At 39.1% G+C, this 20,747-nt stretch overlaps 1 protein-coding gene across 3 annotated transcripts in view; it reads right to left on the bottom strand.

The window, feature by feature from the left end:
* The window catches only part of LOC109934864 (CCN family member 3-like), a 133,709-nt gene that overhangs the window by 111,013 nt on the left and 1,949 nt on the right, over positions 1-20,747 (bottom strand). For 2 of the 3 annotated variants that reach the window (XM_048595808.1, XM_048595809.1), the window contains exons 3-5: positions 17,169-17,420; positions 13,879-14,075; positions 6,234-6,379 (exon numbers count right to left, since the gene is read on the bottom strand). In XM_048595808.1, coding sequence (XP_048451765.1) covers positions 6,275-6,379; positions 13,879-14,075; positions 17,169-17,420 — 554 coding nt within the window. In that variant the 3' untranslated portion in view covers positions 6,234-6,274. Of the gene's footprint in view, positions 1-6,233; positions 6,380-10,369; positions 10,896-13,878; positions 14,076-17,168; positions 17,421-20,747 lie in introns of those variants that run through there. The other variant, XM_020533533.2, reaches the window with a different exon arrangement.

The following is a 20,747-nucleotide window of genomic DNA, read 5'->3' on the forward strand; positions in this document are numbered from 1 at the left end:
ATCAACGGTCCTTATGATTTTATACACCTCAATAAGGTCACCCCTCATGCTCCTACGTTCTAAGGAATTAAGTCCTAACCTGGCCAACCTCTCCCTGTAACTCAGGCCTTCTAGGCCTGGCAACATCCTCGTAAATCTTCTTTGTACACTTTCCAGTATAACTATGTCTTTCCTATGGCAGGGTGACCAAAGCTGTACGCAATACTCCAGGTGCAGCCTCATCAACAACTTATACAACTGTTGCATAACATCCCAACTCCTACCTTTAGTGCTTCAACTGATGAAGACCAGCATGCTAAATGCCTTCTTCACCACCCTGTCCACGTGTGACACCACTTTCAACAAATTATGTATGTGTACTCCTAGGTCCTTCTGTTCCACAACACTCCTCAGGATCTTACTATTTACTGTATAAGTCCTACCTTGGTTTGACTTTCCAAAATGCAACATCTCACACTTATCTGCATTGAATTGCATTTGCCAATCCTCAGCCCACTTCCCCATCTGATCAAAATCTCTCTGTAATTTTTGATAACCTTCTTTGCTGTCAGTGATACCTCCTAATTTTGTATCATCTGCAAACTTACTAATCATGCCTTGTACATTCCCATCCAGAACATTTATACAAATAACAAAATCACAAAGGTCCCAGCACTGATCCCTGTGACACACCACTAGTTATAGGCTTCCAGTCCGAGAAACAACCTTCAACCATCACCCTCTGCTTCCTACCATCGAGCCAACTTTGAACCCAAGTAGCTAGCTCTCCCTGGATCCCATGCAACCTAACCTTCATGACTAGCCTGCTGTGTGGGACCTTGTCAAAAGCCTTACTAAAGTCCTTATGGACAACATCCACTGCCCTGTCGTCATCCATTCTCTTGGTTACTTCTTCAAAAACTCTAAAAGATTTGTCAGACATGACTTCCACGCACAAATCCATGCTGACTATCCCTAATCAGACCTTGACTATCCACATGTTGGTTGTTCCTGTCCCTCAGTATCCTCTCCAATAACTTGCCTACTACAACTTGCCTTCAGAAAGAAAGAAGGAGAACATGCCCTCATCTACATCAACGGAACCGAGGTTAAGAGAGTGAAGAGCATCAAGTTCCCTGGAGCAACGATAACTGGCGACCTGTCCTGGACACCCCACATAAACACAACAGCCAAGAAGGCACAACAACTCTCCCCTTTATCCACCCCCCACCCCCTCCCAGGCGGCCCTGGAAACCTGTCACGTCCCTAGGGTCCCTCTCCAAATTCTACAGAAGCACAAAGGCCCGGCATGGCAACTGCTCTGCCCAGTACCGCAAGAAACCACAGAAGGTGTCATTCACAGTCCAGAACATCACAGAAGCCAGCCAACCATCCATCCATGGACCCCACCCATACAGCTTGCTACCTCGGATAGGTGACCAATGCCAGCAAAGATGCATTGCACCTCAGTAGTGACCTCCTACAACCTCTTCTGTCAGGCAGAAGACACAGAAGCCTTAACACACACACAAACAGGCCCAGGAACAGCATCAGACTGTTGAATGGACTCTAGCCTCAAATAATATAACCTGCAATATAACTTGTATTTCATCTAAGTCTTTTTGATCTGTACATCCTTTGCTTGCTGTGATTTGTCTGTGCTGCTTGAAAACAAAGTTTTTCACTGTATTTTTGTCCACATGACAATAAAACAATCAATCAATGTCTTGGAAGATTACATAAACAAAACTGCTTTGATATCTGTTTAATAAACTGGATGCTTTATTGCCACAAAGGACAAGGATTGTCCTGCAGAAGAAGTTAAGGACTTAATTGCATGTAAAGCTGTGTTTTAAACAGACAGCTAATCCCTGAATGTAACAAGGCACAGGGGAGCTACTTCTGATAAGAAGGAAAGTTACATACTTAAAGTCTCCAGAAATATAATCAATGTTAAAGATGAAAGAATCTATTGAATCATCATTAGTTATCACACCACAAACTTGAAAGAGAGAAAATTGTAAACAAATCCAACACCAGAACTCTCCCTTAGCAGAACTTCAAAGAAAAACACTGCATAAGGATCAAACCCTGACCACTTCCAGAGACAGACACTGTTGGTAGAATCCTGGCCAGATTCCACCATTAATTGGGTAATAGCCAAGTTGTAGTTAAATAACTGCGATGTGGTAAATTGAGCAATATGTGAAGTTAGTGGTTCAGCTGCAAGGATATTGAATTTGAATATACATTCACTGACCTTGACTACTCAGATGAGGTCATGAAGCTTCTTGCAACACTTTGTAGCCTGTTGCATGGGGTTGGACTTTTGGAATTGACTTTGCTGACTATCTATTTCCACTGCCTTCACAGTGTTAGTCTGAAGGGCCCCCTGTGAATATAGGATGTATCTACTTGTCACCCCTGACACCAATGCTTCCAATGCTGGAACGTCGTCTTTTCTCTGGTGTGTCGATCTTCCTGTAGATCAGACACCCTCCCCAGCTGGTTGTAGCACCCGCTCCTCTCAAGATATACCTCCCCTTCAAACAGCGCAGGCTGGATTAAAGTTAAACTTGAACTCGAGCTAACTTCTCATAATTTTAATGTCTCTTGCTCAGTCATGCAGGCACTCATAATTACCTGCTGCAATTATGTAAGTGAGGTGACTGCATAGAATTTGTGTGCTGAATCACATTATGCATATTTCTTTTATGGTCAAAACTTTCTGGAGGGGGCCTTGAATTTCATTAGAAAGTGAATGGCTGGGGGCACATCCGAACAAGTTTAAATGCTACAGCAAAAATGAGCCGTGCAAGTGAAAACAAACTTATCCACAGCCCCATCAAGTGGTTAGAGCCAGAACTGCAGAAATCATAACCCTGAGCTGCCGATTTCACAGAATTTTCATTTTCATAGAATCTTAGAATTGTTGCGGTGCAGATGTAGGCCATTTGGCTCATTATATTACTCTGGCTACCTAAGCATTTTAACTCGGTGCCGATCTCTTGCTTTTTCCCCATAACCTTGCACATTGCTTCCACTTGAACACTATATATGTAAATGATCTGGAGGAATGTATAGATGGTCTGATTAGCAAGTTTGCAGATGACACTAAGATTGGTGGAGTAGCAGATAGTGAAGGAGACTGTCGGAGAATGCAGCAGAATATAGATAGACTGGAGAGTTGGGCGGAGAAATGGCAGATGGAGTTCAATCCAGGCAAATGCGAGGTGATGCATTTTGGAAGATCCAATTCAAGAGCGAACTATACGGTAAATGGAAAAGCCCTGGGGAAAATTGATGCACAGAGAGATCTGGGTGTTCAGGTCCATTGTACCCTGAAGGTGGCAATGCAGGTCGATAGAGTGGTCAAGAAGGCATACGGCATGCTTTCATTCATCGGACGGGGTATTGAGTGCAAGAATTGGCAGGTCATGTTACAGTTGTATAGGACTTTGGTTCGATCACATTTGTAATACTGCATACAGTTCTGGTCGCCACATTACCAAAAGGATGTGGATGCTATGGAGAGGGTGCAGAGGAGGTTCACTAGGATGTTGCCTGGTATGGAGGGCGCTAGCTATGAAGAGAGGTTGAATAGATTAGGATTATTTGCATTAGAAAGACTGAGGTTGAGGGCGGACCTAATTGAGGTCTACAAAATGGTGAGAGGTATAGACAGGGTGGATAGCAAGAAGCTTTTTCCCAGAGTGGGGGACTCAATTACTAGGCGTCATGATTTCAAGGTGAGAGGGGAGAAGTTTAAGGAAGATATGCGTGGAAAGTTCTTTACGCAGAGGGTCGTGGGTGCCTGGAACACGTTGCCAGCGGAGGTGGTAGAGGTGGGCACGATAGTGTCATTTAAGATGTATCTAGACAGATACATGAATGGGCAGGGAGCAGAGGGATACAGATCCTTGGAAAATAGGCGACAGGTTGAGATAGAGGATCTGGATTGCGCAGGCTTGGAGGGCCGAAGGGCCTGTTGCTGTGCTGTAATTTTCTTTGTTCTTTGTTCTTTGAATAATCATCCACAGCCCTCGATTGTCTGAATTGAACTCTCCTCCATCAAAATTCTAGGTAATGCATTCCAGACGCTAACCACTAACTGTGTGAAGAGGGGTTTTCTCATTTCTCATTTGCTTCTCTTGTAAAGCATTTTAAAACGGTGCCCTTTGATTCTTGGCCCATTTCCAATAGGAACAGTCACGCCCTACCCCCTCTGACCACACTGCCCATGACTTTGAAAAGTTCAATTAAATCTCAACCTTCTCCCTCCCAAGGAAAACAGTCCCAGCTTCTGCAATCTATTTCATAACTGAAGTGTCCTTTCCCTGAAACCATTCTCGTAAACCTCTTTTGACTCGAAATATTCACATTCTTCCTAAAATGTGGTGCCCAGAACTGTACACAATACTCCGGCTGGGTCCAAACAGTGTATGATATAAATTTATCATAATCTCCCTGCTCTGGCCCTTTGTGCCTCAATGTATGAAGCCTAGAATATGGTATGCTTTATAATAGCTCTCTCTATCTGTCTTGCCATCTTTAATGACTTAAGTACCATACATCCAGGAGTCTCTTTTCCTGTGCACCTTTTAGAACAGTACCCTTTGTTTTATATTGTCTCTCCATGTTTTTTGTACCAGGGTGTATCACCTGATACTTTTTGCATTGAACAACATCTTCCAGCTACAGCCCACCCATCAACATGCCAATGGCCTCTGGGAATTCTACGCTATATTCCTCACAGTTTACACTTTTCTCAAGTTTTGAGTCATCCACAAACTTTGAAATAGGCCCGACACAACAAGATTCAGATCATTAATATACAGTAAGGAAAAGCGACGATCCCAATATTGGCCCCTCTGCACCTTTTAATTCTTCACTTTGTTCTCACTCTGATCTTTCTGCCCTTAGCCTACTTTAATATTCCAATGAAACTAAATAAAAGCCTGAAGAACAGCACCTCATCTTTCAACGTGACATGCTAAAGCCTCGAGGAATAAACACTGTGGTTCAACGATCTTAGATCATAATCGCTGCCTTCATTTTGTTTCACTTGTTTACCGGTTTGAGTCGTTTCATTAATTTTAAGTTCATGTGTATTCTGAAATTGTGTGACCATATGCAACAGTCAATTTCAGTTTTTCTGCAGTTTCACACCTGGAATACCAACTGTCTCTGCAGAGTTTTGCTTTCCAGGTTGATCTTTCTGATGCTTATGCTTTTACTTTATTTAAAATTGATTTTTTCCCCTTAATTCTAATGGGATATCAAAACCACGTGAGAAATAAATTGGATTTGCTGAGATATTGATTCAGCAGATGTAACAAATTAGAGTGGTTTCGTGATGACAAGACAACATGCACGCTAACTGGCCAAAGATGACGTATATTATTGGTTTAAAAAAAAGTTTTGGCATGTTGATGGGTGGGCTGTAGCTGGAAGGTGTTGTTCAATGCAAAAAGTATCAGGTGATACACTCTGGTACAAAAAAACTCTTGTGGTCTATTAGTTCCTGCTCATGTACCTGGTGAGAAGTTTGCATGAAGCAATCCTGTAGTTTTCCACTCTGGGGAGTTCCAGTTCAACTGTAACATATTCGTGTACTTCTTCAGATTTTGTAGCCATGACAAAAATATAGTTGTACCTCCATAAAGTTAGATTATAATATAACCTAGTTAGCTTGCAGACACATGGACACTCAATGGCACTTTGTTGTGAAGCCAGCTGCTTCAGTAATGGATTCAATTTTGTATCTTCTCACCAGCTGGTACATGCACAGCAATCTCAGAATCTTTCGTGCATTTAAGCCTTATAATGTTAACATAAAATGATTTATCCCAGTGCCCTCTGAGAAATCATCCTGCAGAAATTGTGTGGATTGTGATTGACTTTCATTTGTAATCCATTTGCAAAGAAGAACATTGTAGTGATGGGATGACTATTGATAAATTTGAGGACCTCTTTCAGTGTAGATGTCTAAAATAGGCATTAGGCTTCTTGAAAATATTTATTGAGTTCCTGTTGACGGATACCTTTTAAGATCATTCAATGATAAGCTAATCTGTCCCATCAGATTCTTCAGTGGCTCCTATTGTGGTCAATGTCATTTAAGTGTAAGAACTGTCATTTAAGACAAAAACATTGCAGAGCTATGAGGAGCAGGGGCTTTCCCAGATTGCACAGCCAATTACAGGACCATCCAGACCTACAAAATCTGTTACAAATTACCTTCAGGGACTTACCTGCCAGCGGGGCAGTCAATCCTCACATTGACGTCCAGCCCTCAAACTACGCAATAGCATATGCTTATGAGATGGAGGGAAAACTTTGAATGTTCCTTAAGTTTTTCAGCCTGGTTGTGTGCTACTTGCAAACTGCTGAGGCTGCTCTGCAAAACAGACCCAGTGAAAGTTTACTACTATTTCAGAAACATAAATAATATGGTTAAATTCTGCCGTGAAAAAATGACTCACCTATATACACCTTAACGCAAACTGTCCTACCTGTACAAATACTTTGGGTTGAATTTTGCTAGAAATCATGGAGGAGTTAATTTTGGTGAGTTTTTTCATGGAGAATTTCTCTCTGTGAGGCCTAGTGAGTTATCTCACATCATCTGCCTGAACTCCTAAACTGTCTAACATCATTTATACACCATGACCCTATGGTGCCCAATTTTTGTATCCTCCAAGTTGGTGTAGACAGAAAATACTTTCCACTGCCAGGACAGCCTGAGTTTCCTGGTGTTGACACCCATATTTAAAAAAGCCAGCAGTCAGGATCTGCCCTTCATGGCTTGTGTCATTTATCCATAAAAAGAGGCTAGTCTGCAACTCACTCTGTGAAGTGTGACCTGTGTTGATGTTCATCCTCATGTGAAATGGAACTGGAAAATAACTGCCACCACACTTGGAGTAGGTTTTTGTTTCCGTCTGAGGGAATGGGCTCTACTTGTGAGTAATGTGAGTAATCCTATCGCACTTACAATCTCCTGGAGTTGTGCTGCATACATCAGAATGAGATCTGCTGTGTCAAAGGTCTATCTAAAGTCATAGTATGGCCCACCTTGCTGGATTCCTCCATTTCCCAACATATTGAGGACTACAGTAAACTTTAAATTGTGAGTCATATGAATACTCACTGCTCACATTCCTAAGGAAGTATTTTGTTTCTGATGTTCCCCAGATAGGCTATTTAGAGCAATCACCAATGGATTCAGTGACAGCAGGGGTGATTGTCTGTGTGGCCACTGTACAAAGAACACAAAGATACATTGAAGAGGAACAAGCTCAGTGTCAGCAGCAACCTCCAGGGGTTGTTAAACATGTTAGAGCAGGATGATGAGGAGGTAAAGGGAACCCAAAGTACTTGATGCCATTTTCCCTCCCAGGTGAGTGGGGTGTAGTGTCACTACAGACAGATTGCCCAGGACACTGTAACAGAAAAGTGTCATCTGTTGGAGGACATGTGAACTAAAGGGGGAAAGGGGGTAGCAGGGTGGATCTCAAGCTGTCAGTTGCCCTAAATGTTTATGCAACTGCTGCTTCCAAAGATTTCTTGGGGATTTGTGTGGGATCTCTCAATCCTCAACCATCAAATTTATCAAGATGCAAGTTACGGATGCAGGTTGTGTACGATTACATTGCTTCATCTCATTTCCACATGACGTGATCAGTTCCGTAACCTGTACAACTTTAGCATTGAGAGTGCCACATCATTCATCAATAGAAAAGGTCTACATTCAATCAACATTAAGGTCTTCTATGATAATTGGCCTACATCTGTGCCAGGTACCCTGGAAGCTGCCATGATGTCTATATCCTGAAGAACTCTTAGGTTCCTGCTTCTTTTCAAGGGCTGGATGCCTTACAAGGATAGCTGTTGGGAGAGTAGGGTACCCTCTGTGTCCATGGCTAATGACTCTGTAACCTATCCTCCTGACTGAGGCCTAGTGTAGATACAACAAAGTCCATTGTTCTTCCATGGCCATCATGGAGCAGAAGATAGACTTTTGAAGATGAGGTTCTGATGCTTGTATCAGACTGGCGGACTTGTTATACTTGTTGTATAATCCTTGAATCTTGTGTTCTGCACAAGAAGAGTAGGCTAAGACGGAATGTGATGGATGCTGAAGAGAATGGTAGTAGCTTTTTGAGGAAGAAGTTAGGACATTGAGCAAAAGGAAAATCACCTTTAGCAGAGTAGAGCATTAGACTGTTGGTTGTAATAAGTCAGAGAGGACTTAATTGATACACACTTTGAAACAATCTGAGTTGGATGAAGTCAATGTTCGCAGACCATAAATTTGTTTTTAGTCAAAAGGGAAGTCCTGTTTCAGTCTTAGTAGCAAATTCAGATTAGAACAAAGAACAAAGAACAAAGAAAATTACGGCACAGGAACAGGCCCTTCGGCCCTCCAAGCCTGCACCGATCCAGATCCTCTATCTCAACCTGTCGCCTATTTTCCAAGGATCTGTATCCCTCTGCTCCCCGCCTATTCATGTATCTGTCTAGATACATCTTAAATGACACTATCGTGCCCACTTCTGCCACCTCCGCTGGCAACGCGTTCCAGGCACCCACCACCCTCTGCATAAAGAACTTTCCACGCATATCTCCCTTAAACTTCTCCCCTCTCACCTTGAAATCGTGACCCCTAGTAATTGAGTCCTCCACTCTGGGAAAAAGCTTCTTGCTATCCACCCTGTCTATACCTCTCATGATTTTGTAGACCTCAATCAGGTCCCCCCTCAACATCCGTCTTTCTAATGTAAATAATCCTAATCTACTCAATCTCTCTTCATAGCTAGCGCCCTCCATACCAGGCAACTTCCTGGTGAACCTCCTCTGCACCCTCTCCAAAGCATCCACATCCTTTTGGTAACGTGGCGACCAGAACTGTACGCAGTATTCCAAATGTGGTCGAATCAAAGTCCTATACAACTGTAACATGACCTGCCAACTCTTGTACTCAATACCCATTATTTATTTGTTTCTTCATTTTTCCTGCTGTTTATTAAAAGTTAATGTTGACAACTGTTTGGAAGTGATACAACGCGATGCTCCCACATTAAAAATGACAGTATGTTATCCTATGCTGGGAGTTAGAGAAAGAATAGCACTTCTTCAGTGTTTTAACATGGCATGGTGCTAATGATAAAATCTGCCGTTTGATTTATGTAACTGCAGTTAAATAACAGTCAATTAGACATAGGATGATGTAAAGTGGCAATTTATTTACAAATGTGTGCCTCTGTTTCCAATGAAGTATAATCGGTTTCATCCATGCGCCATCACTAAGTTTATTGTGAAGGGCTATTAGTGGCTTGCAGCATTTTGACCTGGTACGCGGCTAGCCTTTAAGTGAGGCACTGGTGGCATGAATCTTTGAAGGTCATAGCAAATACTTCTGCTGCTGATGAGCTCAATATAAGTAAGATCACAGCGCTGTAGAGGTGTGATGCCTACATAATGAGGTCAGCAGCAGAGAATTCACAATCAGAAATTCCCCTAAATTGACCCACAGTTGATTTTTTGGAAAATTCAGTGCATCATGAGACACTTTCACTGGCTTTCGTTTGCGTCTTGTTTCAAAACTGGGAGGCAAGCTGGTAAGTTGCAGCAACATAAACAATAAATGACGAAACACTTCCTAACAGAGCCGCAGTTGTCGAACTAGAGACCCAGAATCTGTGTGGAACTGTGGTGAATACAGGTGTAGTGACACAAAGAAAAGAAGCTACAGCCATCTCTTTCTAGATGTGACATATTTCAGCTGCCTAAGTATGATACAGGTAACTGAAAATTAATGTTGCTCATTATGGCTAACAATGTTTCGCACACCTACTAGACCAGATTTATGAATGCCTACACTGATGTGTACAGTTTGACACTAACCTAACTTTCAGAGGAGTGATTCTGAAATCAAAACAATAGTTTATCAATATGGAGGAAACAAATATTTTATCTGGATAATATTTGATGGAGTGTGTGTGAGATACATGTTTGTCCAGGTGCTCACTAGCTAGATTTATTTTCACATCTCTTCACTGATGTTACTTTCTAGCCCTCAAATAGGGTACTGCAAATACCAGGGTGAAGTATACTGTATGTTCCCACAGCATTTATCAGTAAATTAAATATTGGTATTAAATATTTAGCAGTAAAAGCTGACACAATCATCCAACCCACTGAAAATTTCACATCATTGGATTTGGAGATGTATCTTACAATGCCAGTCACAATTTGTGCACTATAGTATCAACTCCACAGATCCCAATTTAGCTGGTTGTTTCATCTGAATTTAGGCAACACAACAATTTCAGATTTGGATTAGATATGGCAACTGAACACATGTGTGGTATTTTTATAAAAAATATATTTTAACAACCATTTAATATGCAACTGTACAGGTACAATTCTCATGTTGATTCATACCAATAAGCCTGTTTTCTATTTACAATGCAATAGGCAAGAATATTGCTTAAATACAAAATTCAATAAAAATGTTCAAGTATTTTGAAAACGAAGGGGCAAACTGAAAGCATGTTAACTGTAGTTAAAGCCCACTTAAATCATATAAAAATACTGCTGCAGTAACCAGCTTCTCAACAGTGAAATATTTAGGAATCCGATATTTGGTCTGCTGGGAATACAGTGTTGTCTTGTGGGCAGTTATAATGACAGGAACATGTGATGATGATCATCATCTGTTTTTGAACAATTATTCCTCCTGCACATTTAAAATCCAGCTGGGATGTTTTGGTGCTGTGAGGGGTGCAACATCTTCCATCATTGCAAACTCCACAATATTTAGGTTTGTATGACTGGACGGTTATGCAGCCATCATATTGAAATCTTGTAGGTTTTGCTGCTTTTGGTGTTCGGACACATCTTTTCCCTTTCTTTGAAAACAGGAAGCAAAATTCAAACTAATTAAAACACTCCTGTCAGTTATCAGTTTTACAAGTGCAAAGAAGAATATTCTAACAGTTTTAAAGTATGACATCATACTGGGTTCTGATACCGTAATACATATGCAGGAGAGCTCAACTTGCACATCAATATGTTGTTACACAGGACATAATTATGAAACTCAAAAAAGTAATTTCAGTTTGAGTTTACAGGAAGAGACAATTTGGTATTCAAGTCTGTTTGCTTGGTAAATTTGCAACTGCATCAAATATTATTGAATAAATGGAGTAGTAAAGATACTGTAGCTTTTCAAACAATATTATTGTAGCTGAAAAACACATGATTTTTATCTGGCCTTTTCTTAACAAGTGTTTCTTTTCAAATGCAGAAAAAGAGGATTGGAGAGCCACATATGGAATGCAAATAACAGTGATTTCCAGTTCAGATCGGACTATATTGCAGAGTTTCACCATTGTACAGTTAGATCCAAATTGTGCAAAATTCCAGTTCTCATTGTGAATTGGACCAGGGCATTAAAAGAAGTGGTTGCAGAGCTAGTGGGGGCATTTGTGAAAACTTCCAAAATTCCTTAGATTCTGTTAAAGGTCCCAGTCAACTGGAGAATAAGAAATGTAACACCATTATTCAAGAAAAGGAGGGACACAGAAAGTATGACACCATAGGTCAGTTAACTTAAAATGTGTCACAGGGAAATTACTAGAATCCATTAAGGAGTTTGTGGTAGGAAACTTAAACTGCAAAGGGATCAGATAGAGTCAACATGGTTTTGCAAAAGATAATCGTGTTTTACTAAATTAGAGCTCTTATGAAATAACTGACAAGTTGTATAAAGGGGAACCTGTGGGTGTGATATACTTGGATTTCTAAAAAGGCATTTGATAAAAGTGCCACAACAAAGGATACTACACAAATTAAGAGCTCATAGTGCAGGGGTGACATAGTGACATGGCTGGCTAACATGAAGCAAAGAATAAATTGATCTTTTTCTGTTATTCTGTAGCATGCATTCCAACTTCACCACAATCTATTCCTAAACTTGTACAGCAATACATTGTCTAAGATACAGATGTTCAGATGATGTATTAAACGAGTGGTTCAAATCAAGTGGAGGATAAAAGACCCACAGCACAATTTGAAGGTGAGCTGTCCTTGGTGTCCCAATTTTATTTCCCAATTGTCCAAAATTTATTCTTCAACCAAGACCAGCTAAAAAAGTTGTCATTTTCATCTAGAGAGAACAAAGTGTGGAGCTGGAGGAACACAGCAGGTCAGGCAGCAGCAGAGAAACAGGAAAGCTGACGTTTCAGGTCAGGACCCAGGAAATTTCTGAAGCATCCTGACATGAAACATCAGCTTTCCTGCTCCCTGCCCTGCTGTGTTCCTCCAGCTCCACACTTATCTGACTCCAGCGTCTGCAGTTCTTGCTATTTCTGTCGTCATTTTTATTTACTATTTTCATGATTTGGCTACATTTGGATTCAGTGCCTTGTTTGCCTATGTAACAATGACTATAGTTTACATAATTTATTAGTTTATGAAGTGATTGATTAAACAATCTGGAGGGTTTCTTTCTTATTCCTCCATGATTAAAATACTGTTATAGAATTCATTCTGATGTTCTCGTTTGATGTTTTGTAGTTTTGTTGTTGGGAATTTACCTAAGCTATCCAAAAAGTGTGCAAGTGCAATTTGTCAGAGCCTTCAACTGGAGAAAGATTTGTGCTTCTAGTTTAGAAATTACTTAAGTTATAGAAAAATACTTTTAGCAACAAGTATACATTGTTGACAGATCCTTATAGGAGCACAGTGTTGTGCCTTGTAGACTAATAAATAAAGAAATCCTGGAGAGAAATTCTACTTCAGTGGCAGTGTGAAATGGATGGTAGCAGACCAGCCACGTATTATTCTTTACCCAATTGACTTAATTAGAAAGGAAATAAAAAGAAAATCAGCTGGTTTGCTGTCGTCTGTTTTACACCTGTATGAAATTGAATTTTACTTTCTCCCCCCACCACCGTGATCAATGCCCGATGTTTGCTAAGTTAGCAGATCCAGAGTGATGAAGAGGTTGCTGGCAGGTAGAGGATGAAAGAAATTCCTTTCACTGTAAGCTACTTAATGACTGTTGGAATTTCACAGGGTTGGTTATGTGCAATCAAATACCATGGAGTAGAGAAATCAAATAAAACAAAACTCAGGTGAAAATTGAAGCTATGTTTAAAGAGAAAGAGATGTAAATTGACAACCAAAAAATGTTAAAATGAATTTAACAGCATATTTACAAACACATTTGTCTAAAAACTGAAGGTATCTAAGAAACTCTACACCATGAAACTCCTACACATTAGTTTATACCAAGCCTCATTGGTCCAACATCAACATGCTCACTGATCGTCTTTAGCTCCTGTTCCATTGACGCTTAAAATTTTAAAATTTTCATCTTTGTGTGCAAATCCTTCCCTCTTTATCTCTGCAACCTTCTCCAGTTCTACAACCCATGCAGAATACAACATTTCTCAAATTCTGGCTTCTATTGCATCAGTCCTTCCTCCAGAGTTTTGGTAGCCAAGCCATTAGCTATAGTGGTGTGAAGCTGCAGCATTCCTTGCCTAAACTTCCAATGTTCTCTTGCATTTAATTTAAAAAAAACTTGCTGAAACCTCTATTAGCAGCTGTGTCTTCCAGGTTCTGTGGTGTGCACCCCTTTCTCAGCTCTCTCTCTCCCCCCACTTAAAAACCTTCTTTCAAACACAATGCTTTAGACAAATTTTTAAAATTTTTTGATATTTCCTTTGGCTTGACATCCATTTTTGTCTGGCTATGTTTCTCAGAAGACCCCTGGAACCATTCTCCATAAAAAGTGCTACATAAATGCAAATTGTTCAAACTCCAGGTGTCTTAACATGCTAGGTCAAAAAATGTCAAAAGTTCAATGCTGTTGTTTCTACTCACTTTCAGAGTGACTTTATAATCTCCACATGGTCGAACTTCGCAAATCCGTGTTTGCTTTATCATATCACACTGTTGGTTTTTATTAGTTACACGAGTAGAAATGCCCGTGCCACAGGTTTTGGAACAGGCGCTCCACTGTGTGGTCTGCTGTATACAGTTAAGTGAATCCAACTCATAGGTTGCCTCCTGTCTGTTAACTGAACAGGAAAAAAAGTTATCTAACTCAAGTCTGTAAAAAGTTTGAAGTTATGATATTTATTGCAATTCCCGCAGAATTAAAATATCACCACTTTGATTGTATCTTAGAAACCTAGAATACTGGAAAAATACACTTTCAATTTTCACTTGTGTTTACTATAATAAACAATAGACCTAATTTCAGTAAATCTGCCTTCTATTAAAGATAAAAGACTTAAGGACATTGGGGAATTTGACTGGGAAGCTTTTTGGTTGCAATTACAAGCCAAGAAACTCTGGGTTTTCTTGACCTGGACTATCCTACATTCAAGATTAGCAAAAATAAACATTTTGTACCATGGAATGAATCCAGACTTCTGACATTAATCATGAGAATTTTAATACAAGTCACACATTAAAAAAAATCTCATGGGGGAAGCATTTATGTTCAACAAAAGAGTACATTCTCCAATTTTTCACACAAATACTTTCACTTTTTTTTAAAGTTTAATGCATCTCACAATCCAATGCTGTACTGAATCTGGTAACATTACTGATGGACAGTTCTGTGAAACTACATACCACTTAAGGCATCAGTTTTCAGATTTGATTTTGAACAGGATTGAATATTTAATTGTGGAATCTAGCAACTCAATCCAACTACTTTAGTCCGTGAGAATGCAACATTGACTAGACATTATGAATTTTCTTTCTAATATTAAGCATAATTCAACAGATGTTGTAAATCTGAAAACAATAAAAACATACTTGGCAAGTGAAACAAGATATCTATTGAAGAACAAGGGTCAGTCACTGAGGTTTCAGTTCTTCAGACCCTGTCTCAGGATCGGAAGACACTAAAGCTGAGCAACATTTCAAGAGGAAGAGGGCAGATGAGGTGAAAGGAAAAAGAAACAAGAAAATAAATAGAATGACCTGTTAAGTGCATGCATGGAGAACAAGAGATGGTTAAGAAAGAAAAGTGATATTAGCAACAGAGAAGGAGGCAGCAAGATGAGAGAAAGCAATGAAGTAACAGATGTTTACAAGACAAGACATTGTGTATGTGTGTAGTACAAGAAAGTAGTACAAAGGGAAACATGAGACACTGCCATGATGAAGCAAACTCCAATGGAGAAAAATCTGTGTGAACATGAAGGATGTTGATCACCCTATCAGTCGTGTTCCAACAGGGGTCAATACTCCAGGTATCAATAGACTCTCCCTATCCCACTATTCCCTGACAATACTGGAAAGCTTTTCGACCTTGCCAATAGATCCTGCTTAACAGAAATGAGTGCTGTAGTTGACTTTAACTATTTGAGAATTTAAGTTTATGGCCAGAAGGTTACAAAACACCTAGTTAGAGGATGTTGTGCTGGTACTTAAACATAAATTGAGATTGATCTGAATAATATAGAAGACCAAGGGCAGAGATGTTCAATTAAGAACTGAAATGGCAAGTGAAAGGGAACTTCAAGTAGCAACCACCTAATTTGTGGTTGCGTTCTTTTAGTGACGTTTGAGCAAAAAAGGTATTCTGGAATAAGTAGTACATTGAAATGACTGCAGAGGCCAGTTTCCTGTCACCAAGCCACCGTTTATTTACTTGTGCACTGTACACTGGCTGTGGCCCAGCCAGCTCAGAGTCAGTCTCCTGAACTAAGGAGATTCTAAATTTCCTGGTTATATTAGTCAGCCAGGCTTTCCTGATTGGCCTGGTTTAACAACCCTAATAAAAAGGATCTCACAGTCAACAAGATCCAGCTGGTTATAATCACTACATACATGTAAATTTCTGTCTCAAACAAAAAGTGTTTAGGACTCTGGACAATGATATGTGACAAGTAGAATCAGCAGGTGTTACATCTCAATCTTGCATGGACATTGCAAAAGTAAAGAAGGCAAGTGTTGGTTGTAATGGAAAAACAAACTAAGATGTCTTGGAGGTGCTGTTTATTTTGGAATGACAAGATGAGTAGATGAAGAGGGTGATGTGTTTGCAATGTGAATGCAGTAGAGAGGGTGGAAAAGGCAAACGACAATCAAATGCAGAGGTTGGTGGGCAGACTGTCATGTTGGGGAGGAAACCTTGGCTGAGGGGAAAAAGGAGGAAGTTTTGGAAGTTCTGATAAAGCAGAATGCATTAAATGCAAACTCAGCAGAGATGTCCTCACAAGATAAGGGGTCTGACGAAATTTAATCCAAGTGGTTTTGGGAATCAGAATAAGCATGTTAATCAACAGCTTATGTTGAACCATTGGGAAGACCCAAAAAGGAAAGTATAAATTTACAGATAGTCCACAATAACATGGCGGAAGTGTGAACATTTCAAGTGATAAAATACTCTAGATCAAAATGATCAAAGAACCACCAAACATCAATGTGTAAAACAGAAAGGTTTGCATAGTGCCTTTAACAATCAGAGATTGTCCCACTATTCTCTATAGACTAGGTAGGTAACTGTCAAATAAAGAAACAGGCTGAGGAGGATTGATATATAGGGTGACTGTAGCTCAAGAGTGAAAAAGGAGACAGGTAGGTCTAAAAGATTGGAAACTGGTAAGGAGAATCTACTTGTTTTTGTTGTGGGACATAAAGGCCAATTGTAATGCACCCATTTTTGTCCATGAAGAAATTAGCTAATCCAAAAGAGATACGGCTTTGAATCTAGAAATTGTTAGCTGTATGACTCAGAACCTTTCCTCGCCAACTAGGAAAGTTTTTAATAAAAAGTATAACCAGTAGATTCTAGAAAGAACTATGACAGACTGGTTTAGGTGTCCATTCTATATGTAACACGCCATTTTAGCCATTTCTTTGTCTAAAGCAGCACATACCAGAAGCACTAATGTTTATGTGTTTATATTTTGACTACTGACTGACAAAATATCTTGGATGTCTAATGTCTAATATGCTCTGTTGGAACAAAACTGCTATTAGAATTTATACACATTTCAGTGTTTAGCATAAAAGTAAAGCATCACTTTCCTAAAGCTGAAAAGTTGGAGCTACGGAACTGACTGCCCATTTAGAACTATTTGTACAGTACAGGGTGTAGAATAAAGTATCCACAGCATATAATAGTGAGAAAAACAAACATCATATCTTACCTGCCATTACAAATCCTTCAATAGGAGCTTCTTGTTTGTGGTCACACACCCATTGCTCACAACACTCTCCTGGCATCTGTACTTGTTTAGGAAATGGGCAATCAGGCCCAGGCAAAAGAACATCCAGATTACAACGTGGCACACAACCAATCAGACCATCTTTACAGGAACACTGGTATTTGCAACTTGGCTGGAATGTTTCACCATTTCGATAGACAACTCCATCATACATGCAAATGTTACCTTCATGTGCTGCAATTCAAAGATGAGGGGTAATAAGTTTACATCATTCTTAGTAGGAGTGCCAGTGAATAGAGAAATCGACATCTAAGTGACAAACAGATTTTTTGATAAATTATAGTGGGAGGAAAAGAAAAACAACTTGATTCACAAGTGCTCATTTTCTTCATTATTCAGTAGATGAACAATCCATTTTGTTCAACATAATGCCTTTGAAAGTTTCTTCAGAACTATAAATTCAACTTAAAAAAAACTTATAAAAAAATACTCTTAGGAAATATTTGTTCAAATTGAATAGTTTAACCATTCACATGTACATTAAACTGGTATAGCACAGAGTGGACTCTGGAAGTGGCACAGTGTTGACTGATGAAGGCTGGAGTAGGTCTCTGGCTGCAGAGTGCAGTGGGCTGGTGAAGCCTAGAACTTTAAGTTATCTATCTTTATTCTTTATTTTATTTTAAGTTAACAAGAATTGCACCGACTCTTGGTGATAGTATAAACCTTTCACCATATTTGAATACACATAGCAATAAATGATTGACTTCAATAAAACAATATCCCAAACTGCAGACTGTTTTTTACTTACCAGGGAAAATACTCATGAGTTTGAAGTAATAATCTCATATCCTGGTGAAACTGTACCTTGCAGCATGATCATTGGCAGCATTTAGTGTCTAACACATTGCATAAAACTGACAATTCCTCTGTAATAGGGGTGCAGTAGTAACGTCACTTGACTAGTAACCATGACCTCAGGCTAATGGTCTGGAAACATGAGTTTGAATCCCACCATAGCACATGGTGAAATCTGAAATCAATAAAAAATCTGAAATAAAAAGCTAGCCTAATCACATCCATGTAACCACTGCCAATTGTTGTAAAACATCACCTGATCCTCCACTGTCCTTCAGAAAATTCTAAACCACCCTTACCTAGTCCAGCCTACATGCGACTTCAGATCCACAAAAATGTATTGCCTCTTAATTGAGTCCTGGACAATTAGGGATGGGCAATAAATACTAGACTAGTCTGCAATATCATCATCTCATGAACAAATCAGAAAAAATTACTGGATGTAATTTACTATTAGTAGTACTAGTCAATAAACATACCATTTTTATTTCTCTGATGAATGTAGTTGAAGTGATAAGAATGTCAGTATTTAGTCAATTTGTGTGACTGTTTCTCTAACTGCAGGCTGAAATATCCTTTATTATTAGAAGCAATAAAGCAGTCTGGAAATGTTATCTAAATAGCCTACTCCAAAATTGTAAAGAGGCCACTAACAAATTTTTATGCTTCAGGAAGTTGGTTTGTGTTTCCACAAATAAACATTTACACAAACAACATTTATTTGAGAGAAAAAAAACACAACATGATCAGTGAAAGGATCACTAACATTAAAATTCCTGCATGCAATTAGGGTTGAATTATTGAATTAAAATTTCTTCTAATAGCTGGATCCATTTTCAAAGTGAATGTGGTGAGGGAACTGATGTACTATATTTCCAGTTACTTGTCTGACCCTACTTGTCAAGGGGCACATCATTATGAACTATCAGTAATGCTACAGTACCTAGTTAACAATGAATTCACCCCCCCTTAATCCAACTGGTTTAGAATCAAGGTTTTAAATTTCACTATACTTGTGAAAGCTGTAACTTATTTCTTTTGTATAAGAATTACCAATTCCTTCAGAAAAATTAAAACATCAGTTGGATGATGACTACTACTTGTGCAGCAAAGATTTATTATTTTCCATTAATGATGTCTCTTTGATCCAAGGATAAATCACTGAGGGGAAAAAAAAGGCAGAATTCATTTAGTTTAAAAATGTTGTGTATTTCTCAAAGTTCCTTTGTTCAAATAAAAACAGTTCATAATTTCCATCTCCCTCTGTATTTCTAATTCATCACGCTAGACAGCATTCTAGTAAATACACATTCTATATTACCTCAGCATACATCCCAACATGGGTAATACACAATTTCACATCATACTCTAATTCAGATCTTAATGGGTGTAGGATCATAATCGATAACAACCGAGATCAGTGAGTGGCAAAAATAGCCTCTTTATTGAGCATCCACAGTAGAATAAACCAAGGCAGCATCAGAATCCAAAGTACAGTTTTACAGTAGCCTCTTATGCACAGCTTTTACATACATTACATTTTGGCACAATGGTGTCACATAGTTGTACCTATTGTACGCAAGTTTGCGTGGCATCTGTCCTGGGGAAGCAGGAGATGGTGTAAGCACTTGCTAATTGCTGGGATTAGAATGACTGTCCAATCCGAGCTTGCATTATTAAGAGGTGTTAGGTTTTTTGTCTTTAAAGTTAGGAATGTTCGTAACAATTCTAGACCTATGATCTAAATAAGTGAGAAATTATATGTGTACTAAATAAAATTATAGAAGATATTAAACTGATCTTCTGCAGCTGGGTTGTGAGATTTCATTTACTATGTCGGTTTTTGACAGTTCTTACACATTTATTTGTGCAGTTTCACGGAAGTGCTGTTTTGATAGTAAGTTTCTTAAAGGGTGTAGTGGCCCTATTTAATGCGTTTAAAAAGTATAAATACATAGGTTAGTACAAGATCGTTGTCCAAAATAAAAGTTAGAAATAGGTAATGTATAAGGAGATTTCAAAGTGATACAGAGCAGCAGACTGTAGGGACATGCTGGTGGAGGAAACAGTTGATGTGCTGCAATCTAATCAGGTCCCACGAGATGGTTACTAAGGGCTAATTGATATTACAACCTTTCCATAGTTTCAGGTGAGTTATGGAGATACAATGGTGGGGGTGGCATTGTTCTGAGTAGGTTACAGTATTAACACTTGTTCAGGGGTAACCTTTGATACAGAACAGGTCTAAACGCTGCTTGCAGCATGAGGCAGATAATAATTGAAAAGGTGTAAAGAAACAGGAATGTGTTGGAAGGGATATTTAATTTAGTTTATCTTGTAAGAGTAAAATGTACTACAAAAATGTGATTTTATGAATGAGTGAATGGAAACAGCGTATAATAAACAGAGCACTTGCGAGTGAGTTAATAAAGAGAATCATAATACAATATCTCACATGGGGTTTTGCAAATCTGTCATTACACTCCAGCCTCACTTTGATATTGCTGGCCATTAAATCCAGTATTACATCAACTGTTACAGCCATTTACTCAAAGTGCTATCCAAAATGGATTGTTAAACTAAATCTTAAATTCCTCTACATTACTCAAATATTTTCCCATTCAAACTATCTTGTTTTTTAAATGGCAGTGAAATCGACATTTTTTTGTCGATTTTACTTTGAACAATATTCCCTTGCAGCTC

Source organism: Rhincodon typus, chromosome 4 (genome assembly GCF_021869965.1).
Source record: "Rhincodon typus isolate 14 chromosome 4, sRhiTyp1.1, whole genome shotgun sequence".
In the NCBI taxonomy this organism is placed as follows: Eukaryota; Metazoa; Chordata; class Chondrichthyes; order Orectolobiformes; family Rhincodontidae; genus Rhincodon; species Rhincodon typus.